At 36.3% G+C, this 24,376-nt stretch overlaps 5 protein-coding genes across 6 annotated transcripts; 3 read left to right on the top strand and 2 right to left on the bottom strand.

Moving 5' to 3' along the window:
- The first annotated feature begins 4,980 nt into the window (after positions 1–4,980).
- On the top strand, positions 4,981–8,092 carry LOC103326018 (vacuolar protein sorting-associated protein 24 homolog 1-like). Its single transcript, XM_008228224.3, has 6 exons — positions 4,981–5,190; positions 5,379–5,455; positions 6,045–6,147; positions 6,899–7,020; positions 7,426–7,617; positions 7,715–8,092. The coding sequence occupies exons 1-6, from the start codon at positions 5,079–5,081 to the stop codon at positions 7,793–7,795; spliced, it is 687 nt and encodes a 228-aa protein (XP_008226446.1). The 5' UTR covers positions 4,981–5,078; the 3' UTR covers positions 7,796–8,092.
- A 2,279-nt stretch (positions 8,093–10,371) lies between these two features.
- Positions 10,372–13,347, top strand: LOC103325992 (serine carboxypeptidase-like). Its single transcript, NM_001326502.1, is given in 9 exon segments — positions 10,372–10,716; positions 11,249–11,417; positions 11,509–11,628; positions 11,734–11,877; positions 11,967–12,117; positions 12,239–12,327; positions 12,436–12,694; positions 12,795–12,928; positions 13,023–13,347. Coding segments are annotated over 9 exon segments (1,521 nt in total). The 5' UTR covers positions 10,372–10,384; the 3' UTR covers positions 13,146–13,347.
- Positions 13,348–13,629: 282 nt separating this feature from the next.
- LOC103326001 (replication factor-A carboxy-terminal domain protein) lies at positions 13,630–14,568 on the bottom strand. The gene is made up of 3 exons (XM_089049534.1): positions 14,323–14,568; positions 14,023–14,143; positions 13,630–13,872 (listed from the first exon to the last, which is right to left on the bottom strand). Exons 1-3 carry the CDS (start codon positions 14,509–14,511, stop codon positions 13,703–13,705), a joined length of 480 nt encoding a protein of 159 aa, XP_088905660.1. The 5' UTR covers positions 14,512–14,568; the 3' UTR covers positions 13,630–13,702.
- A 1,783-nt stretch (positions 14,569–16,351) lies between these two features.
- On the top strand, positions 16,352–20,760 carry LOC103325981 (S-adenosyl-L-methionine-dependent methyltransferases superfamily protein). Of its 2 annotated transcripts, none has more exons than XM_089049529.1 (10): positions 16,352–16,450; positions 16,758–16,838; positions 17,060–17,126; positions 17,475–17,540; positions 18,450–18,543; positions 18,672–18,782; positions 19,265–19,365; positions 19,615–19,689; positions 19,771–19,863; positions 20,153–20,760. In XM_089049529.1, exons 2-10 carry the CDS (start codon positions 16,825–16,827, stop codon positions 20,534–20,536), a joined length of 1,005 nt encoding a protein of 334 aa, XP_088905655.1. In that variant the 5' UTR covers positions 16,352–16,450; positions 16,758–16,824; the 3' UTR covers positions 20,537–20,760. The 2 variants fall into 2 exon arrangements, with proteins under 2 accessions (XP_088905655.1, XP_008226405.1); XM_008228183.2 differs by having other exon boundaries at positions 16,376–16,450; positions 16,746–16,838.
- A 243-nt stretch (positions 20,761–21,003) lies between these two features.
- On the bottom strand, positions 21,004–23,576 carry FUC1 (alpha-L-fucosidase 1). Its single transcript, XM_008228172.2, has 3 exons — positions 22,847–23,576; positions 22,077–22,313; positions 21,004–21,833 (listed from the first exon to the last, which is right to left on the bottom strand). The coding sequence occupies exons 1-3, from the start codon at positions 23,476–23,478 to the stop codon at positions 21,065–21,067; spliced, it is 1,638 nt and encodes a 545-aa protein (XP_008226394.2). The 5' UTR covers positions 23,479–23,576; the 3' UTR covers positions 21,004–21,064.
- Between the last annotated feature and the right edge of the window lie 800 nt (positions 23,577–24,376).

The raw sequence follows: 24,376 nt of genomic DNA, 5'->3' as shown, positions 1-24,376 counted from the left end.
TTGGACTACTCTAGACATTATAGATCATATATAATTCATGTTAGGTTACATAGTTTTTTCTTTAGACATGATTGACCATCATATTGAACTCTCAATCTGAATGGCATTTTCTTTTTTTATTTGGCCTCAGTCGGAATGGTATTGTTTTGTTTTTCTTTTATGATGACCATGAGTTTCATAGACCCCATTGGTTGATGGAATCTTGAGAGAGGTTTCCAAACCACAAAAATATTGTACTGCTACTGTTTATCCCACAAAATCATTGTCCCTACTTCCTTTTCATTTGTTGCAATGACTGTTTGGTATTGATTGGTTTATTTATTTTGCTTTTGTTTTTGCCTCTAGTACTGTATTCATGTCCTTGCTTGCTGGTTCCCTTTTTGGAGTTTTCAAAGGTGTAGCTTTGGTGGTTTTCAATGCCACTGCTAGTGCATCTTCTTCTTATTTCTTGTCAAAGTTGATAGGGAGGCACATCACATTGTCTTCTCTATTAGGCCTGACAAGCTGCAGTTTTTCCAAAACCAGGTAAATTCAAATGTCTCAATATCTCTCATTGATAGGGCTCTCTCTCTCTCTCACAAACAAGCTACTTAAGTAGCTATCAAACGGTCAACAACGAACGTTAAATACTGCACCATCATCACCCTCTTCACCAACCCACTTTGCTCGCTGCATTTTTTGTACAAGAGCTCCACGGTTTGTGTAAGTTCTCATTGCTTCTTTGATCAATTTGCTTCGAGTTAGCTCAAAAAACTTAAACTACAATACTTCAAATTCTACTTTGAAAGATTGGAATGAAATGAGCAAGTTTCTTGGCAATTGGCACCCAATTTTGGAACTAATTATCTGGGATTAGTTCACTGCTCAAAAACAATATGGTAGCAATAAACGAGCAATAAAGTGACAATAGACGAGCAATAAACATGCAAAACAAAAACAATACGGTAGCAATAAACGAGCAATATAGTGACAATAGACGAGCAATAAAGTGACAATAGACGGGCAATAAACATACAATACAAAAACAATACAGTAGCAATAAACGAGCAATAAAGTGACAATAGACGAGCAATAAAAAAGCAATAAAAATACAATAAACAAATTGTGGGCTTTTCTTTTTCTTGTGCAATTTGAAAAGAAAAGGGAAAAGAAACAGAAATTGTCAAGATAAAACCGCAGAAAGAAACATAAAGTGATTATATCAGACATTTCCCCTTACAAAATTTGATACTGATAATGATAGCCACCCCAAGCTAAGGACGGCTCGGCATAAATTAATACAACTTTAGTCAGACTATGGTATTATACATATCCCTTGAAATACAATTTACAAATTGCTGGCTCAAAGAAGAGTAACAAAATTTTGATTCCAAATCCAGCATTTTAGTACAAATTGATGACTATAATGTCTGCGTCCATCTTGAAGATGAAATTCTTTTCACCATCTTGGAGGCCTGACATAATGCTCTTTGATAGTCACCCACCCTTCTTTAAAAAAGTTTGTCTTTCCTCTGCAGGAAAAAAAGAAAACAGAAAAACCAAGATCAAGATCAATTGTCCTCCAAAAATATAGCTTAATTCTGCAGAAGATACTAGAGATGATTTGAGGCCATTAATACTCGAGGGTTGTCCTTCAAGCTTAAGTAATTCATCATGCATCTTATCCATAATGAAGCTAAGGGAACTCCTGAGCATCTTCTTGTCTGAAAAAACAAAAATAGTTTCAATAGGCAAAAATAGTATCAAATTTTGGACAAGCTAGGTAAATACATCTCAGATATTAAAGATTGTAAGAATAAAAGAATCCTGTACACATACACCCATACCTTGAATTAACAATGCTGGACTTCCATCCCTTGGATTTGAGGTTTTATCTACAATGACAAAAGTGGCCCCATTTTGGATCTATCCAAATTAACAATGAAGAAAAGTGAAATGCAAAACATGATATGATTCGTCAAACTCTCAAAACTAGGTTAAAACATAATCAGGGTAAACGCCATAAGAAAGGCCATGACTGAAAAGGCACTGACCCAATATCCTTTTTCTTTTTCTTGATGTACCAATAGTACTTTTATAAGGAAATAAATAAAACATATTCTTCCACTAACATATATATACATGCCCACTAGTTTTTATTTGGCCAAGGAATCCAGGTTCTTACACCCTACAAATAGCTTAGGTAAAGATCAACCTATTTATTAAATGTCCATAGCCTCAAATTCACTGAGCTTCACATGGATATACAATGCCTCTTCTATAGATTACTATTTTCCAATGACTTGACAACTTTTGCTCATCTTGGATCTTCTTTAATTACGAGGAAACTAAACCAAAAAAAGGTGAGAAAATATCATGAAAAGAAAGTTATTAGATACTCAGAAACCATTAAAGATTCTACTCAAATATAAAATCTCTATAACACGTTTATCCAAAAATCTCTATGACTCTTGTTTAATTCAATTGCAAGACCAAGCAGATTGTTATTACTCTTCACCACCACAGGAAAAAAAAAAGGAAAGGTAAAATATAAACATTCACAAATTACCTCATCAACTGCATTGTCAAGTAGATCTGCTTTGGCTGAAAACAAGAATAAAAAAAGGAATGTACTGTCCTTGTCAAAAAGGAAAAAAGCACAACATACATAAAGTTGAATTCATTAATATATACATAAAGAAGAATGAAGTAAGATTGAATTTACCACAAAAGGCCCATTTATGTGAAGTGGCATTTGAATGAAGGAACATTGGGTGGACATGTAGATAGTTTTTGCCATCTGTGATCCAGAAAGAGGAATGTCATAGAACATACCATGCATAAACAATATTAGATGCAGAAGATTGCAAATATTGCATTGTATATGAAAAACCATATCATCGAAACAAAAGTCATCACCAGAAAAATCATGAAAACTCGTGAAAGAGCCTCAACAGAATTAGTTGGCCTACTAATCAGACAATATATGCTTTAACCACCAATATTAGTAAAATTCCAGATGCACTACACTCAAGTACAAAATATAACAGTAGATAGTAGAATACTTTGAATTGTGACTTTAGAACCAATGCCATCATTGTAGTTCCCAGCTTTCCAAAATTCCCGACAAAGTGGTGCTAGAGATAAAGGCGATGTATAACCTGGCTCCAACTTAACAGGTTTCACATCAACCTCTCCAAGTTCATTATCGCTAGATAAATCTACAATGTCTGTTAAGGTCATCCTGCACACTAAAACAGAAATTAAACATGCATGCAACTAGGTAAGCATTTTAAATAAACAATGGGCACAACTCCTACAACACCATTACATCAAAAAGCAAGCAGGACATGAAAATTCAAATTCAAAAACCCAAGACATTGATAGATCAACAAAGACTAAATGAAGTCTTTTTCATAAGGTGTTTTACTCAATGGAGAAGCAACAAGTCAAAATTACACTAAACTCAATCATGTAACCTGATCTTTTTTGGTAAGAAAATGAAAATTTATTAAAGAAAGAAAAAAAACGATTACAAAAAAAAATGGACAATAGATCCTTCGGAAACAAATTTAATCTAATAACATCCCAAGAGAAACAAGAAAACAGGCACAAGAAGCCTACAAGGCCAAACATAACCACACCCTTAAATACCACTTTATACAATGTGAATTTGCTATTAAGCAATTCAAGCGAATAAAAGGTTAGGGAATTTTTGTTGAAAAGCAAAAGACTGTTTCATGAAATCAGCTACACAAAGGTCCTACGAAAATAATCAGACAAATTCATAGGTCTCACCAGATTAGGTTTTCGCGACAGAGGGAGAAAGAGAGTGGTGGTGGTCGATGGAGAGAAAGCGCTAAGAGAGGAAGAGAGAACCGTGAGAGAGAGAGAGAGAGAGAGAGAGAGAGAGAAGTCAGAAGTGTTAGGGTTGATACATCTGCTTTTATATGGAGGGCACTTTGGTCATTTCACATCCCCAAGTGATTATATCAGAACACAATTTGTAGCCTGATCATTTCAGCACACCATTTCTGAAATGTGATTACACCAGCATATTTCCCTTTTTTCTTTAACAAGAAACTCTCTCTCTCTCTCTCTCTCTCTCTCTCTCTCTCTCATCGCAACCCAACCTCCCCATTCTTTTTATCATTTTTTTTTTCTCTCTATTTGTTATCTTTATTCAACAGACTCCCTCACTCTCTCTCTCCCCCATCGCAACTCACTTCAACATCCCTTTTTTCTCTCTGGTTTTTTTCTTTAATCATAAACCTCCCTGATTCTCTCTCTCATTCCCATCGGAACCCACCCACATCCCCTTTTTCCCCAATTCTTCTTCTCCCCCTTTGACTCCTTTTTATTCAATTGAGAAAGCCTTAGGCAAAGGCTTCAGCAAATGCGTTTTCCACACACATCCTCTTCGATCTTGTCCAGACAGGATTTGAGTTTGTTTGGTTGCAGAAATTAGGTAAACTCATGGTGGTGGTCTGACAAGTTAATTGTGGTAGGGGGGTTTTGATTCAAGCCAAAGATCTGACTTCAGTGAATATGGTTGACTTCAGTGAAGATTTGACCTCGCTAAATTAGAGGAGCGAACGAGGGGTTTTGTTTATTGTTGGACAATAGTCTCATTTAAGTTAGTCATTTATCTTACCAAACATGGTTTTCAAATGCTATTTAAGCTAGTTCAGTCCAGTCCAATCTAGTGAAGAAATATAATTTAGTCGAGTAAGACAAAAGAATTGCTCACAAATAGGTTGAGGGACCAAAATACAACTCGGGTATAAGTTTTAAGGGCCATTTGAATAATAACCCTTTAATTACAAACAAAACCTTGAGTATAAAACTTGATTCTTTCTTTGGGTTTTCGGAACTTCCCTTTTGGGCCGTAATGTTTTTAATTATTTTCTGCAAATTGGGCTTGGAAGCTAAACCCAAACCAAATTTTCTTTTCTTTCTTTTTTGGTTTTTTGGAATAATTTTAAATTTGTCATCGTCCTCCCTGGTAAAAAAGCGCAGGCAAGCAACGAAGATTTGGTTCCTCATCAAAGACCCCAACTTTTCAAAAAATAAAAATAAAACAAAAATAAAATAAAAAGATGGAGAAGATGATGAATATGATAAAGCCAAAGCCAAATCCACAGCAGCAATTGAGAGATTGGCAGCGTAAACTTCGCCAAGAGTGCCGCAACATCGAACGCCAAATTCGAGGTAATATTTTCTTTATAATCTTCTTCCTCTTATTTAAGTTACCCAACTCAAATTTTCGTCATAATTTTCATTTTTGTTTTAAAATTTGTATTCTGGAGTAATTTTTGTGATGGTTTAGATTCATGGATCATGCAATTGGATTGGTGGGTTTGTTTAATTTTGGGTTTTCTGTAATGAGTTTGCTTCAGATATACAGAGGGAAGAGAAGAGTGTGCAAAAAGCAATTAAAGATGCTGCCAAGAGAAACGACATGGGTTCTGCAAAGGTACTCTTTTTGTTCAATTAAAATTTGGTTCTGAGCCAAAGTTTCTACTTCCAGTTTTCCCAATTTATGCAATTTTTTTAGCTCTATTGGTTTCAGTGACTTTGTTGTTTATAAACTTTCACTTGCTTCACACCAAATTCTATTGATTGCAATAAATACATGTTGTGGTTATATTGAACAGAAACGAAATAGAATATTAAAATGTTCACTCATCATGTTATTGCTATTTTTTTTTCCAGGAGAAAGAAACTAACCCAGCATTTACGTGAATTATTATTAGCGTTTTTTCTTTTTTAAAGTTACGAAGGTCTGATACCTTTTCTGCCTAGAAGGAACTTTAATCAGGAAATGTGTCATCAATAAACGATGTGGTTTGGAAACTGAGATTTTATAGGAAACTGAGGGGAGGGGCCACCTGTGTGATTTTGATCACTTCCATTTGGTTCTGTTTTGTATCATAATCTATATGTTTGACAGAACATAATTCTGATTAGTATATCTATTTAATTTCTGACTGTTGTCTTATTTGCTGCAGTCGTGCTTCTTCCCTTGTTTTTATTCAATTTCTCTTTTGTGTTAATTATTTCAGTCACTTGCTAAAGAAATTGTGAGATCTAGAAGGACTGTGAACCGTCTTCATGAAAATAAGGCACAACTGAATTCGATATCGATGCACCTTGGGGAGAGTGTTGGTATGATGTTTCTAATACCTAAGCTTGTGGCTCACTTTGACTGTATTCCATCACCAGTGGAAGCTCTCATTAACTAATTGACATTTGTCTCAGATTCCTGTTATTGCTTGTTTATGCATTTAAGTAGAATAGTTCTTGTATATTTCGAATCTAGAATCTAATTTTAAAAATTTAACTTAAGTAGCTATTTGTTTTGTTAAAGACTAATGTCATTGTCTGTCTTAAAATGAGAAATTTTTGTAGGCTGTTACTTGTAAATTTACAGTAACATTGATGATGAAGGAAACTTTCTATTAGGTTGAATGACAACATAGGCCTCCTTTTAGAAGATGATTCTTAGATTAGCCACATTGCAACACAATGGGAAGTTAACTTAGAACAACTGCCCAGTTTTTTATAGTGCAACAAATAGAAAATTTCATATGTTCTAATAGGATGTTGGAGTTCGTGTAAATAGTTAGTTAAGAACAAGGTTTAGATTCAGGGAATGGCAAGGGAGAACTTTGTTTGTTGGGTTATGTTATTATGATTCTTCTTTTCTTGTTATGGCTGCCCATTCTTTATAGCCCAATAAGACAGAGAACTTATATCTTCTAGGATGTTGATTTGGACAAATTGGTAAGTTAAAAATAAGGTTTAGGTTGAGTCGGTGGCAAGGAAAAACTAAGTTTGATGTGGGAACTTTGGTTTGTTTAACATCAGTATCGTGTGTTGGTTTAATATCTTTCATGCTCGTGTTTAATTTTTCCAGCTATTGCCCGTACCGTGGGGCATTTATCCAAGAGTTCTGAGGTTATGAAGCTTGTCAATAACCTTATGAAGGCTCCAGAAGTGGCTGTTACAATGCAAGAATTTAGCAAGGAGATGACCAAGGTACTCTTGTCATCGCTCTTTCACTTACAAAGAAGCTAAACGTCTCGTCTTTCATTTCCGTCGTTTCTGAGATATCATATTCATGGATTATGATTTTTGCAGCAATAATTATCTTTACCAATGTGTAGATAAAAATTGCATTGGAAGAGTCATTATTTACCCAAAATTCTTCCTCTTCCCTTTTTTCTTTCAGATGAAGTATTTTTGGAAAACAGGGAATTATTTATCCTACATTATGGCCTTTTAATCAATTAGTTTGCCATCTGTAAATAGATGTTTCCTCCCAGAATAATCAGATGTTATTTTCACTTATGTTTGTTGCTTTAACTAGCTTTTCATTTAGATCTTATCAAACTTAATCAGGTCCTCTGGTGAATAAACAATGGTTATATTCGTGATTTGTAGGCAGGGGTAATTGAAGAGATGGTGAATGATAGTCTTGACACAGCACTAGACTCGGAGGATATAGAAGACGAGATAGAAGAAGAGGTTGATAAGGTTTTGACTTCTATAGCTGGTGAGACTGCTGCAGAGCTTCCAGAAGCAGTCAGGAAGGAGAGGTTGAAGCAACCTGCTACTGCAGAAGCTGCACAGGAGGTACGTGTGACATGGTCATGAAATAAAGTCCCATTTCAGCGATAATTTTCTGCCTTTCAAAAAGCATGAGAATTGATACATTAGTTTACTTCTGCAGGAAGAAGCAATAGCTGAGGGTGCTGATGACGAGGAAGAGTTGGAAGAAATAAGGGCCCGACTTGCAAAAGTTAGGTCATAAGATGAGTTTAAGCCTTTCAGCCTCTCTCCTTTGTCTTCCCTCAGCATTATAGCATGAGGTGGTGAGCGTGTGCGACTTGGATGTAGCATCTGACTGGATTGAGATTGCAGCAGTGAGGCCCCCATTTACCGCTGACAGAGAACACCAGAGATGTGTTATCTTCTGTATATTATTTAAAAGCAGCTTCTTAAAGAGTTTACAAGTAAGCTGTTGTTGTGCAATATTCAAGTGCCAATATATGCTGGTGTGTAAATCTCAAACTTATAATTCCTGTATGGAGATCCGTGTTGCATTTAATGGTCTTGTAGCTGGCATTTGCTCCATATTATATCCAGAATATTTTTGCTCACCACCCTTAAATGGTGGTGAGCATTACCACCACTAATTTCGGTTGGATGAGTCTGATTTAATCTACCTGCTACACAGTCGCAAAAATTCAACGCATCCAACGGCATAAAAGTGAAACAACTCATTTCATGAAACTGCCATAAAATTAGTATCACGATATCTTGCGTTTGCTTTTCTGTTGTGTCACTCATGCATAATGGCATGATCTCTCTGGTATGCAATTGTTTTAAGAGATAGATGACCCTGTAATTCCAAAGTTATACAAGTATGGCGTGCATCAGATTTAACCTTCTCATAGTCACATTCTCTCTTTTCTGAGACTGCTTTATAGCCAGTTTAGGCTTGCGGCAGATGGTCTTAAAAGCAATTAAGTTACAAATTTTGGTCGGAAAAGTGTTTGATAAATAGATTAAAACTGCTTAAAAGTTGTGGGCCAACGAGGTCTAGACTAGACTAGTGGAAAAGGGAATTGACTTGCCGACCAGAAGTCTTAGGTTCGAATCCCGACAACATCTTGGTTGTGTGTGAGAAACTTCACCCTTGTAATTTAGAATATCGCTTGTACTAAAAAAAATTAAAGTTGTGGGGTTCTTAACTGCTTCTTCTCAAAAAGTCTGCTCTACAAGAAGCATCCGGTTCAGTCAAACCAAGTAAAACAAAACTGAAAACCTCTATCTTCGTCACAGACGTTTGACTTTTTACTGACATAGCTGGAAATGAACCTTCATAATCAAAGCATCATGTTAGGCAATCATGCATCAAAACAAAGTCATTGCCTTTTTGTACCAACTCAAACCTATAATAAAATTCTTGTTTAAATTTTGGTTGGTGGGTGATCTGATTCTGATCTCCATTATTTTATATTCGCCTTGCTTTAAGCTAGGAGATGGCTAGGAGATAAGAAGCAAACCAAGGGTTAGGAAAAAAAAAAATGTTGTCTTAAAACTTTCTCCTTCTATTTTGGGCTCTGAGAGAATTTCCTTATCTTCATTTTTTATCACAAGATTTGCGTGTGCGCTTTATCGAAGGCAATGATGCCTTACACGCAACAATTTTCCATGCTTCTGCTTATTCACTTCAAAAAAAAAAAAAATCTCCAACAGAAAAAAGCTAATAACTTGTTCCTTAAATCCGTACTCAAAAGCTATTTGGTAAAGAGCAAAGATTATGTAGCCCAAAATAAATAATTATTTGAAAAATTAAATAAACCGCGTATAATGTATTTTAATTATCCAAAGAACATTATTTCATTACTTTTTTCCCCTCATATCCCTGTTTTTTATTTCTTTTGGGTGGGGTGTTGAAGATTGCTCAAATCTCATATATTAAAATCCTATTTAAGGAGAGACGGGGTGAATATTTTTCAAAGGAAAATGTTAGAGAGACCACATTTACGTATCTCTCTAATAAATAATTGTGATTTCCCTAACATTACTCTTTTTTCAAATCACATTTAAATCATAATAAAAGGGATTTTTTTAAAAGAGTCCAAACCATGATTATAATGTTGTTCTTTGTTTTAATTGAGAGGATTACTTTTCTTTTTCTTTTTTACTAATGAGAGGATTAGAATTTCTTTCCTTTTAAGCAATACTAGCCTCTTCGCGGGTGGAGGGCCTATCTTCTATAGAGATTTTTGTTGAACATAATTTTTATTTATTTTTTATTTATTAATTATTTTCACTTTAAGGGTCTTTTGATTTAATAGGTTTTTCTTTTTAATTAATTTTTATTTATCTTATCTTTATCTATAGAGAAATGTTTGTTGTGTCTCGACATTTTGTTTTTCTTAAACGAGGGCAATTTTGGATTATTGGAAAATTTAACCCTCTGTTACTTTATCTATATGGTTTTATTCTTCATATTATTGTAAAATAAAATAAAAATAAATCCTGGATTATATTTGACAAAAACTGCTGGATTCTCTCTGAATGAAATTAAATGGCTAAGATTGTGTTAGGAGAAAATATGGATTTTAAAAAATAAAAAAAAAGAGGAATTCGAGGAAGAAAAAAAAAGAAGGAAAGTTTGCCGCAAAAATAAAAATGAAAAGAAAATAAATTTGAAAAATAACAAAAACAACGACCGTTACTTCAACTCTCTCTCACCTCATGCGGTTAGACATTTCATACTCCAATTCTTTTAGCCTTATTAGCCAAGACTAGTTTGTTCACATTGGAACACTATATATTCCCTCCAAACCCACCACTGTTTTTTCCACACAAAAACAACAAAACAACAATGGCATCTACTTTTTCTCACATTTCCCTTTCTCTTCTTTCCCTCCTCCTCCTGCCATTTTTCTCTGCAGCATTTCCCAACAATGGCCCCCTTCAATTATCTTCAACCCCGAAACTACAAGCCGAAAAATTCATAAGAGACCTTAACTTGTTCCCCATTGATGAGATCAACACTGTCCCCCACAAGACTTCATTGGATGAGGCTTTTGCTGGTCCTATGCTGGTTGAAAAGCAGTTTAAAATGCCTTTTCTTGGTGCTACTTCCGGACCTTCTGTTCAAGAGCTTGGCCACCATGCCGGCTACTATCGCCTTCCCAATTCTAAAGCTGCAAGGTAAGGGTAAAGGGTTGATGTTCAATTGCCTTCGGAATCTGAGTAGTGCTTCAATGGCTTCAAAATTTGATTTGGGAAAGTGAAAAGTTTTGTACTAGTGTATGTCATGTAGTACAAAACCCTCATACCATTTCCAAATTTTGATTCTTCATCACATTAAGACAAAATTGCAGACAACTATCAATCTTTGCATCTTCAATTTTTCAATGAACATGTGTTCCTCTGTTTTAACTTTCAAGTTTCAATATCAGATATAAACCTGTGAAAAAAAAAAAACAAACAAAACAAAAACCAAAAACCAAATGCTAACATAAGCATCTGGAATTTAGTTGCATTGTTACATTGAATACAGACACAAAACGACACTCTGAACAGGGATGATGGTTACATGCCTCGTGTCCGCATCTTTTGCTTGTATCTTTGTCTGAACTTGTCCTCACATGATCAATAGAAAGATGATGTGGCTTATTTTAATCTATTTTCTAGAAAATTATTGTGCTGATTTTGATTTCAATCCATTTTGTTTTCGCAGGATGTTCTACTTGTTCTTTGAATCCAGGACTGACAAGAATAACCCTGTTGTGATGTGGTTGACTGGAGGGCCAGGGTGTGGCAGCGAAATAGCTGTGTTTTATGAAAATGGTCCTTTTCAAATTGCAAACAACTTGTCTCTTGCCTGGAATGACTACGGCTGGGACAAGGTATTTCTTATTTTGCAGTTCTTTACCGACCAGTCCACATTAAAGTTTCCCTTTGGATTGTGACCAAGGTTTTGTTTGTTTTGTTTGGCAGGCATCCAACCTTCTTTTCGTGGATCAACCCATTGGAACCGGTTTCAGCTATACTTCAGATGAGGGTGACATCCGCCACGACGAAGAAGGCATCAGCAATGACTTGTACGACTTTCTGCAGGTCCTAGCAATTCCTTTATGTTATATCGAGATTTGCTTTCAACAAATTATAACCCCTCACACACACATGGACAACTATCCTTAACGTTTCTCTTCCTGATCACAGGCATTTTTTGCTCAGCATCCTCAATTTGCTAAAAATGACTTTTACATTACTGGAGAATCATATGCTGGGCACTACATTCCTGCATTTGGTTCTCGGATTCACAAAGGAAACAAAGCAAAGGAAGGAATGTACATAAACTTCAAGGTATCTTAATACTTACACTGGATTGACTGCATTGGCTGCTTCATCATGATCATACTGATCCAATAGTTGTATCTGCTATCGTTGAACAGGGATTCGCCATAGGTAATGGACTAACCAATCCTGAAATTCAGTACAAGGCCTACCCTGATTTTGCACTGCAGACGGGGTTGATTAAAAAAGCTGACTACGATAGGATTTCTAAGACGATTCCAGACTGTGAGCAGGCAATTAAGACTTGCGGTATTTCCTCTTCATTTCCTTTGTTCTTCACATACCTGTTAGTTACAATCTCATACGAGATTTGATGGTTGTCTTACAACATTATCTAACTCATGACTTTTCTGATATCTGAAACTGTCAGGCTCTGAGGGTGGAGAAGCTTGTGCATCGTCATATGAAGTTTGCAATAGCATATTCGAAAAGATCATTAATATAATTGGTGGTACAAACGTAAGCAAGCGCAAAAATCTTTTTATCATCGTCAGAGAAATAAGTTCTAAACAAACCCACATACAAATTCAAGTATGCTGAGAGTTTACTCTATTATGGTATATGCAGTACTATGATATTAGAAAGCAATGTGAAGGGGACATGTGCTATGACTTCTCAAACATGGAGACATTCTTGAAGAAGAAACAGGTTAGGGATGCCCTAGGAGTTGGGGACATAGACTTTGTTTCATGCAGCTCTACGGTATATGACGCTATGCTTATGGACTGGATGAGAAATCTGGAAGTGGGTATTCCTGCCCTTCTTGAAGATGGAATTAAGGTGCTTTTGTATGCTGGGGAGTATGATCTCATCTGCAATTGGCTTGGTGAGCCTCTTTGTTCTAGCAAAAAAGCTCATGTTTCATGTATTAGAGAGGATATAGTACTTTTGGAACTCTTATATTATTATGCCTATTTATTTTGCAGGAAATTCAAAGTGGGTTCATGCCATGGAATGGTCCGGTCAGAAAGCATTCGGAGCATCATCAACTGTTCCATTCAAGGTTGGTGCTACAGAAGCAGGACTGCTAAAAAGCCATGGACCTCTAACTTTCCTCAAGGTCTCTCTCTCTCTCTCTCTCTCTCTCTCTCTCTCTCTCTCTGTGATTACACATTGTAACTTCGGCAAATTTGATTGCATGTAACCAAAAACAGGTCCATAATGCCGGTCACATGGTTCCAATGGATCAACCAGAAGCCGCATTACAGATGCTGACAAGTTGGATGCAAGGAAAACTGGCCATAGCTGAGTCAGTCGAAAGAATTGCTCCCAAATGATAGCCTCGGATCCTAGCCTGCCAACATGTGGTTTTCAAAGTGGTGTCTGTTCAGCAGGAATAATTACGATCTGCTTGTCCATAACGGTAGTTACCAAGCTTGCTTTGACAGACCTAAAAGTTTCTAATCTAGAATCCAGGTTTCTGCCAAAATGGCTGGCTATACAATTTCACATTTTTCAATGGCATTTCTTGTCTTTCGTAAGTTCCACTGATTTGGTATTTAAAAACTTGCATATTCTTTTAAAAATTAGCAACCATATACAGCACAATTGGATGGATTATTCTTTGAAGAACTATGAAAAAGGCCATGAGTTTCAGCATCATTTTAGACAAAAACAGCTAAACTGTTACTAACGGCTTAAATTTTCCTAGTATAAATGCAGGCAACCAAAATACCATCACGGAAATGTGGGCATTAACGCGCAGTATACTTGAAGTGTTAAAAAAGCCAAGTGCTTTGAGAAACCAGTGCAATTCAGTAGTGAAGAAATTAAAAAAAAGCAGATCAATAGCATTTGCAAGTCCATAGCATGCAGTAGATGAAAACAACAGTAGTCAAGAGCTTCTTACTCCATACAATTCCCTCAACGTCACAATTGCTGGCTGAAAACCAGACCTCAATGGAATAACTTGAACCGCTCGCAGATGTTGTGCATTCCCATTCTTTGGTTTGGATAGTGTCATTTTAAACATCTCTCCCTCCAGAATTCTACTCACATTAACAGCTGCATAAAACACCCCAAAACAAGGCATCACATATTGCATTCATCAGGAAAGCACCAGAAAATAAGTCAGAAATGAGAACATTAAGATTGGGTAGTTACAGTAACACAAACAAAAATCACATTTTTAATGCAATTGGGTTGGAGGTTTACCAGCAAACGGGTGAAACTTGGCAAAGTCAAAAAACTCATCAGCAGAACAACCAAACAGAACCTTGGCAGCCCTATCAAAGCATATCACAGTAAACACCTTTGTATCTGAGGCTATTGACATCTGCAAAACAACCCAAAAAAACAACCAAAAAGAATTACTAAAAAGTACCTCAAAAGGGAAGTCTTGAAAAACCCAATTGGAAAGCAAGCAACTTTTTTTGGTAAAGCAAGCAGCTTTTCAAAAATAGGGTAAAGGGAAATGAGAAAGATTGAAGAAGAAGAAGAAGAAAGAGAAGTTACAAGAAGGCGGAAGAGGCGTTTTGAGCGAGGAAAACGGGGGTTGAAGGCATTGACGCTGCAGAATTTGCAAAGAGAAGTTGGATTGTCAGGGAGGGTCCTCTCGCAGACGGAGCACACTCTGTAAGAGAAGTCGGTGTGGTCTACTGCTAGTAATGTGCACAGCATGGTTGTTGGCTTATCGGCTTCCATGACCCCTCTATCACGGCAACGAATTTTTGGAAAACTCAGCAAAATTTATACCCTTTTCAATGAGTCAATAAGCTTTTTTTAGTATTTGTTTTCCATAAAAAATTCATTTAACTTTCTTTTTAGCAGAATTATTTTTCTTTAATCTTACAAAAAATTACAACCATTATTCCCAAAAAAAAATTACCATTGTTAAGTATAAAGTTACACGCAGAATAAACTAAATGAAAAAAATCAAGCACACAGGAAAAAATTTCAAGCGCCAAACAATTGTGCATTATCAAATCTATCATATATTTAAGACTATTTTTAAAAAAAAAAAAAAAACCAATCTTCAATGGAAAAATCACAACCCTTTTACCTAAGAAAATAAAGGATTTGAAACTGAAGTAGTTAAGAGCAATGATGAATGGAGCTAAGGCCCATGGTGGACATGTGCCCCCTCTCAAATGTTTTTTGAGGCAATGGTCTTACTAATTTTTTTTTTCCCCAGCAAATGGTCTTACTAATACAATCGTATGTTTTTAATCAAATTTTAAGGTGGCCCTTCCTTTCTTTATATTTTTCTTCTTTTCCTTTCTCACTATCATTACTATCCCTTTCACATCTCTCATTGTCATACTTTGACTCTAGCTTTTGTAGTGATAAATTACTGTTTGAATGTGGATCTTTAATAAAGCACATTGCATTAGATTTTATGCTATTATCGACGATGAGTAGATAGTTAATGTAACATGTGAAATAATGGAGTATATAAATTAAAATTATGGATTTTGTATCAAGTAAAAAGTTAATTGATTGTTACCCTAATGAAAAATATATTGCAATATACAAGGTGCTCCCTATTTGAAAATTTTCTGGCTCTGCCACTAGAGAATTTATAGAATAGTGATATCACCGCATCATTAGTGATATTCCCATTCAAAATCTGCCATTTGTCTATTTTTATTTTTTTAATTTAAAATTAATTACAGCTGGATATGAAATTATACTTTTACCCTTTCAAATAAAATCTTTAAAATGGGGAAAAAAAAAAGAAAAAAAAAAGAACGAGTTACCCAATCTATCTCCCTCCGCCGCCGCACCCTACTCTTTCACTCTCTCTCTCTTCTTCCCTACATCTCTCTGTCCTCTCTCGATAACATATGAGAAAACTTTAGACTTTTTAATTGAATATGCAGACCTCATTCAATTGAATATGACTTGCCCAAAATCTAAAATTTGGAATATGCAGATCTCATTCTTCAAAATGAGAGAGAGAAACTGAGAGAGCAGGGCCGATGGGCAGGGCAAAGCTGAGTGCTGTGGTTGGTGTATAATATTCTAGTTTTTTCAATTTTTTATTCTTTTTATTTTGAGGGAGATGAATAAATGGGCAGAATTTCAATGTGGAAATAAACAATAAATGTAATATAAAGTAGTTGCTGGTACAGTAGAGAGAAATGGAAGGAGGATTAGAAACTCATAGAGAGGGGGCGGCGAACGGGAACTGGTAATTTCAGTCGGGTGGGAGTCTGGTGCAATTTTCTTCTTTGTGGTTTTTCTTTTATTAATTTTATTGTAAAGGTTAAAATTGGATGTGAAAGTGCTGAAAGTCTGTAACAGTATCACTATCTGATATGATTAATTTTAAAAGCAATTTATATTTGCACTCAAAATTTTAGATTCGATTCCCCTCATTATGGCTTATTGAAAAACAAACAACAACCAAAAACCGCTCCAACCCCATCATGGGCCTGAAAAATGTCACCCCAAATTTGTCAAACTTGGGCCTTTTGCCCAGTCAGTACACCTCTCTAGTAAGCTAGTCGTCTCGTCACTTCCGTAACATTGTCTTGGTAATATCAATTCGGTGCATTTCCTTTCGGCCTTTCTTTTCTACAGAGTTTCGAAGACAACAGTGCACACTGCAAACGGTAAAGCTCGCCCATTTCATTTTCAGGTAAGCTACCTTCTCCGTCAATCTTTCTTTTTCTTCACTTCGACTTTGAGTTTGATCTTCTCTTTGTGACTCTTGAGGTGCAAAATAAAAAGATTTTATAGAATATTCAAGTATGGCATTAATGAATTTTTGCTTATGTATATGCATTTTGATTAATATACCACACTTCCTAATTCTGACTAAAAGTGATTAACTTTTTTGTTTCTAATTTGAGCTAAAGTTTCTTGCTGCTTGGGCTCACTTAATTATAGTTGAAGCTGAACTTTTTTTTGTTTTTCTTAAATATTTTGGTAAGGTGGCACTTCAGTTGGCTTATTGAGTTGGGTTTTCAGCAGTGGATTGTCAATTTCTTGTGGAATATTATAGCAATCAAAATGGAGCCTGACAGGTATTATGGGCAATCTTTTCTTTCTGATTCTTTTACTTGTAACATTTTTTTATAGAATTTTGAAAATGTAGGGTTTATTATTAGAAAAAAGATATGCTTATGCAATTTGAAGAATGAATTACTTGGGAAGTCTCATATCAGTTCTTTATCCTTTTTCCAATATTATGTATATTATGTATTTATGTATGTTAAAATAAAACTGTTCAAATTTGCTGTTGCAGGTTAAACTCCCCCACTACATTTACCATGAACTTAGAAGTTTTGGGCCATGACTTACAGTTCGCTCAGGTTTTTTATTTTCTCCTCTTTTTGTTTTTGGGATTAATATTATCGTGTTAAGAAAGATCTTCAGAATCAGAAAATATTAAGTTTAGTGCTTTTTGAAGAAGACATTCTCCTAATACTTAGAAATCAACGAGAGCTAACCAATTTAGAGTATGGTAATAGGAAGGGGCCTAATATACTTTCCTGCATATGAACTGTTTTTGCTCTATACTTTTTCTGTATGACTATTTTCACCAATCCTATGTCTGTTGCATGAGTTACCCATTATCAACTTTAATAATGGCTTTGTGATCATATATATGTCCTAATAACTTCTTGCCTGACCATGGAATGGCTTTATCTTTTCCATAGGATCCAAATTCAAAGCATTTAGGAACTACGGTTTGGGATGCATCACTGGTGTTTGTGAAGTTTCTGGTAATGATTGCTGTCCCCCCTAGAACTTTTGTAAAGTTCCAATCATTTTAGTTTCCACATGTTTCTAACTCTAAACTTCGAAATGATGCATGTAAGTGACCTTTTATCGTTGAGCTTAACTTTGTTAAAGTTTGGGCCCAGTTGAATGCAATATTTGGATATGGAAGGAACAGCAAGGCTATATTCATCCTTAAAATAGATGTAATGCATTGATGATTTTGAAGTTCATCCAAGGAACCAAAAAAAAAGAATGCTTAGAAATTGATCTTCGTATGTTTAGAAATTGATCTTCGTATTAAACAATCTGCTATTATTTTTAAATAAAATTCCGTAAACCTGAAATGATGCAGTGGTAAAAAAGAACTGCAACAGATATATTATCGGTCAGTTGCCATTTAACTTGATTTGGTTCATAGGAATAACAAAGGACATTCGATTCATTCATTCGGGGCCAAAGGGACTAACAATTACATATTACATTTTTGAATTGGAAGGGGCTTAGATGCCGAACCTATTGCTTCATTTACTAAGAAGGGGGTCTGACCAAAAAAAATTACTAAGAAAGGGGTGGGTGCAGCAGCTATATGGACCCCTTCCTTTATGTTGTCTGCGGTTTCCTCTGCCGAGCCAAAAAGTTCTTATCTTTTAAAGAGCAGGCAAAGCCCAAACTCTGCAACCTTTCCCACCGAGGGCAGTGACTCAGCCTGCAGCAAATTTTGTTAATCTTGAGAAAATAATTTTTCTGCTCTAGGTATATATTTGCATACTGTAGCTGGAGTTGGGCTTTCCTTTCAGTTCAGTATTGGTTATGTTTTGGTTCCAGAGCTGATCATATGTCAATATGTACTTTAACTTCATGGCATAGTTTTTTGTTTATAAATCTACATCTGGCTTTATTGGCTTTTCCAGGAAAAGAATTGCAGAAAGGGAAGGTTCTCCCCAGCTAAACTTAAAGGAAAACGTGTCATTGAACTTGGAGCAGGCTGCGGAGTAGCTGGGTTTGGTGAGTTTTCTTTTTCCTCTTAAATTCATGTTGAAGTTAATCTATACAGCTTTTTATTCTTTTCCTGCTAGTATACTTTGCTTTCTCAGGTGTTTTGCTCCTAGTCTTATCTCATTTTGCTCTTTCAGGCATGGCATTACTGGGTTGCGATGTCGTTACAACAGATCAAGTGGAGGTTTTGCCATTGCTAATGAGAAATGTTGAACGGAATACTTCAAGGATCGCACAAATGAATTCTGGTCTGGTTTGGTTTGAATGTTTTGAACAATATTCAATACCATGTGCATGTAGTAGTTCCCATATCCTCAATGGCAGAACCAATAATGTTTGTCACTTGCAACTGTATATTTTATATATGGCCATTCGGTTTGTGTAGCCGTATTTAAACCCGCTAACTGCAACAATTGTTTCTGTTCATTGAATGTTTTGAACAATATTCAATACCATGTGCGTGTATTAGTTCCCATATCCTCAATGGCAAAACCAATAATGTCTTGTCACTTGCAACTGTATATTTTATATATGGCTACTCAGTTCGTGTAGCCCGTATTTAAACCCGCCAACTGCAACAATTGTTTCTGTTCTTTGAGTTTAAGAAACTGAACTCAACAAGAACAAATTTCAATTACAAAACAAAACTGGTCTTTTTTATTGGTTTGGTCAATTTAATTGCCATTTCTAGATTTTTGCTCACAACTCATGAAAGTTATGTTCTTTGTAGACTCGTTTGGTTCAATCGAGGCAGCGGAGTTGAGCTGGGGAGATAAGGATCATATAAGAGCTGTTGGTCCACCATTTGACTACATTATTGGCACTGATGTTGTAAGTTCACTGAGTTTCAGCTGAAAATTGAAAACTTTAGTTTTTGCAGTTTTCTTGACCTACATTGACAAATGATTACAACTATGGTATGGGCCGTATGGCACAAACAAATATGTAAACTTAGGATTCCTTTCAATCAAATTTCTAAAGGTTTCTTACTTGCGTTGTGTTTATAATTTATTTCGCCCTGATGTCCTAGCCTTTTTATGTCGTTATAACTGATCAATTTTCAACTTACTTGGCTTTAAGGTGTATAAAGAAAATCTCTTGGAACCACTGTTGCAGACAATATTTGCATTATCAGGGCCTAAAACTACAATTTTGGTATGCTACTTCCTAGGTTTTAGCTTTAATTATTTTTTCCTAAAAATTGTTATTGATGCACTGGTTGTTTCAATTGGGAAGATTGGGTATGAGATTCGGTCTACAAGTGTCCATGAGCAAATGCTTCAAATGTGGAGAAGAAACTTCGATGTGAAAACTGTTCCAAATTCTAAGGTACAGTTTAGTTTTTGTAATGCAAATCCAAATACTTGTCCATGTGGTTTGCAAGTGAAATTCCTGGTTCCTGTGACGTGTAGATTGCATGGATTGAATTGTTGATATTCTTGGGGGCTAACTTATTGCAGGGTCTTGCGTCATTCATAATGCACCACATATAAGATGAATGCTTTTCTGGCATCCACACTTTGCCTTGAGCTTCGGAGAATATTCACTCTTACCCTTGTTTAATTTTCTTCAATACAAGATTTATTTATTTATTTATTTATTTTCCGAACTCCTGCAGATGGACAGTACCTACCAGCATCCAGATATTCAACTTTACATTATGACATTAAAGCCTCCGGAGGGGTATGCAGACAGCGCAGTTGAGGTGATTGATGAGAAAGACAATGAAGTGGAGACTGGAGAGGAAGAAGCAGCTAAGGTGATTGATCAGAAAGTTGATGAAGTTGGGACAAGTGCAGAAAACACAGTTAAGGTGATCGGTGAGAAAGATGATCAAGTCGAAAGCAGCAAGGAAAAAGGTGAAAACGGTTCTCTTGATGAAGAGGTTGAAGAAGATTGTGAGCCAGTGACAAGACCTCAGAGTGGTAAACTTACTGATTGGGAAGCTAGAAGATATGGCTCAATGGCTGCAAGACTTCTGCACGATATCAAAATTACTTAGGTTATAGGTTTATATTTAATGTATCTTGTGCTGTCGTGTTGCTTGCGTTGTTGGGTTTCAAATACTATGCTAGTTTCTTGCTTTAATGTTCGTTATTAAGATATCAAGACATAATGCTTGTTAGAAACACAATGGCTTTCCTTCAATTTTTTTTTGGAGTGCCATTCTCTGAAAAGAATCTTTGATGTATAAATCTTGTTTTATATATAAGGCGATCACTATAATCTTGATGGTTTCCTTGCAAACATCTCAAAGGAGATGTAGATTAAAGTTTGAAAAACCAAAGTGACGAATTCATAATAGAAGTAATTCTTTAATTAATTTTATGGTCATCAAAATAATGTCTCTAGAATATTTCCATATTTCCACGCAATGGAAATATACAAAAAAACACTATATGGCAGCAATTTGAGAATGGTTGGATTCAATATACACGCACAAAAAGAAAAGGTTAAGACACAAGCCAATTAGAAAGGAGAAAAAAATGAAGATGGTAGTACATTTACATTCAATGGAAATATACAAACACTATATGGCAGAAATTTGAGAATGATTGGATTCAATATGGCCATGAAGAACTTGACTGCCATTGATGCCTGCTTGTGAGGTTGTATTAGATAAGTTGCTCAAAATGGAAAATTCATCTATATATATACCCAAGTAGGAAATAAGTGGGTCTGCCCGGGCCTTGTCGATAACAAACCTCAAGTACTGCGATTTTACCGTCGGAAATTGCAGAAGCCTTTGATATCCAATTGTGGTGCCATTAATTACTTCATTCCACTCCCCATCTTCATTCAGGACCTCAAGATGGAACTCAATAACCCGCTGTCCCATTTGAATTGGCTCTTGAACTTGCAGAATGTTGAATGATACTATTTCTTGAAGGTTTAAGTATAGAATCCAATTAGACTGATTTACCTCAGGGGCCCAATAGGACTGAATACCTTCTTTGACGACATTGTAGGGGTTGAACCAAGAATGGCTACTACCTCCTCGCGTACAGCTTGCGTTGATAAGGGCATTTATGGCCAGATTATGTGAGAATATTGACCTCCGGAGCTCACTGAATTCTTGAAGCACTTGGATATCTTCTGCTGATATGAGACCTGAAGAGTTTGGGGGTACATTGAGTAACAAGAGACAATTTCTGCCAGCTGATTTGTAGTATAGGTCAAGAAGAGTCCTTGCAGATTTTGGAAGTTCCGACAAATGCCAAAACCAACCAGGCCTGATTGAGACATCACACTCAGCTGGTACCCAATCATGACCATATGGGTCTCCTCCACTTGAATATCTGTTAGATATGCCCATCATATTAACTCATAGCTCTTGGAGAAGAAAAGATGGTGCATAAAAAGATAGGTGCTGATTACAGCCTCACAGGTTCTCTCAATAGGATCTTTTAAGCATATAGAAACAGTGCAGATAAATAGATGTCTGTGTATCTGAATGCACGCATATGTATACATACATACATATATCTCCAACTACTAGAGAAACACAGAAAAGCTAATGGAAGTTAGAAGAGTGAACTCACTGGTAATCAGTGTCGCCGATCTTTGCATCACTCCGATTGAAAAGAGACCAACAAGTAGACCCGGCAACACCAGCTTCATCCCCAACCCACCTGGTGTCAGGACCAGCATCGGAAAAAATGACAGCCCCTGGCTGGAGTTGATGAATGAGACTAAACCAAGAATCAAAAAAATATTCCATGTCTTTCTCCCCCTTCCCCTTTGCACCATCCAACCACACCTCCTTGATCTCTCCATACCTGTTTATAATTAAAAAAACCACCACAAGTCATTGAACATCTATCCAAGAAATTCATCAAAAATCAAAGAAGCAAAAGTTCAAACAAATTCTCCAATCAGCCAACTTGAAGCAACACAGATGAATTAAAACATAAACCTTGATAATCCGTTAAAACAAACATCACAAATATTGTGACAAAATACATATCAACTCAATTCAAGAGAGCACATAAAAGACTGAATTGTACAGAACATGAAATGCTAAAACAAAACCATCAAGCAGAGGTCTAGGAATTTAATTTACATAAGCATAGAACACTTTGAAATCCATAACATCGATTCCAAAAATGCAAAACACAATTCCAGTTCCACACAATAAGAAAAGAGCTAACGTTCCTTGATAATAAAAAAAAACTCAACCAAATTAACAAAATTGCAGAGAATGCAAATTGATCATACTTAAAGAAAACCGCTTAGAGAACTCATCAATAAAATCAAACAACCCCAATTCACAAAAACACTAAAACATCCAAAATTCAACAGAAAAATGTACCTTGTCAGCAATTCTGTCATTTGCCCCATGTAGAACTCGTTATACTCCAAAGTCTTCCCATAGAACGGTTCATGCCGATCCCACGGAGAAAGGTAAAGCCCCAATCCAATACCTGCGTCCCTAGCAGCCATAGCAAGCTCACCAACAACATCACCACCACCATTCCTCCAGGGGCTGGAGCTCACCGAGTAGTTGGTGTACTCAGTGGGCCACAAGCAGAACCCATCGTGGTGCTTTGCAGTGAGAATTACGCGGGAAAAGCCCGAGTCTTTGGCCACTTTGACCCACTGAGTGGCATTGAGCTTGGTGGGGTTGAAGGCTGAAGGGTCAACGTGGCCTGTGCCCCATTCTGAGTCTGTGAAGGTGTTGGGTCCAAAATGGAGAAACATGGCCATGTGCCCAAGTTGCCATTGGAGCTGGGGAGCTGAGGGGAGGGGCAGAATGGGAAGAGGAGGTGGCTTTTTGGGTAGTGAGGATGAAGAAGGAGAAGAGAGAGATAAGGGTATGAGTGAGAGTGAGAGAAAGATGAAAAGGGTGAGTTGTGAAATTGAATTTGTGAAAATTGGTGTTTGGGTTATTGGGTTGTGCAGGTGAGAGGTGGCCTTGTGGATGCTCTGCCTCTTCTTCTTCATGATGCTTGGGAGGCAGGCAGATATTATGCACAGTATTTGACTTCCAGTCTTAAAGAGTTGTCTTTCTTTTTCTTTTTCTTTTTCTTTTTCTATTTCTATTTCTTTATTTGGATGAATTAAATAGAACTACTAGTGGGTCTTGTGGTCTGATATAGGTTGATCGCAAAGCAAAGCAAGGAGGTATGGTTGTTAACTTGTTACGTCGTTTGTTTATTTTGTAACGACATTTGATGAGGAGCATCTTCAAGGGGCTGCTGAGGTTTTTGTTGTTTGTTGGGGGGGTGTGCTCCCAGTTTACCGAAACAGCAAGCACATTCAAGGGTGAGTAGGCGGAGGAAGTAGGTAAAATTGTACTCTTAACAATTTAAAGTGGCATGTTTTCTACTCATTTGCCGAATTTAAAAAGTTATCGCTGCTGATGGAAGGGTCCAATATACTTAAAGTGTTTATGATTAAATGTCATACTTTCAAATATGCGATCATGTAACTTGCCTACTCCTTTATAAGGTCTCGTTTGTTACGGAGGATTAGACTATATCATCAAATGAGGCCCTAGCCATTTCAAATCAACCCCACTTGAGGGCATCAATCCGGACTTCGCTTTCCAGTTTGTTCTTTTGTTTTATGTTTTTGGGTTGAATAGAAAGGCCTAAACTTTCAGGTTATATATGCTCTCGTGTGGGTTTTAGGAGGCCCAGTTTTAAATCCATCAGATTCTGAATTAGACTGTTGAGAGAGTCATGTATTTAAAAAAGGTTGAAGGATGAATTATATTACTTGCAGGTGGGCCTAAAGCAAGCATGTTTTACATAAATAAAGCAAGTCATTCAAGACTGATCAAAGATCTTGGATACTGCCATGGACATTGACCTTTCGCCGGATGGAGACAAATACCTCT

Source organism: Prunus mume, linkage group LG1 (assembly GCF_029339155.1).
Source record: "Prunus mume cultivar Tortuosa linkage group LG1, ASM2933915v1, whole genome shotgun sequence".
In the NCBI taxonomy this organism is placed as follows: Eukaryota; Viridiplantae; Streptophyta; class Magnoliopsida; order Rosales; family Rosaceae; genus Prunus; species Prunus mume.
Note: the sequence above shows the minus strand (reverse complement) of the source record. Positions and strands in the feature narration are given on the sequence as shown.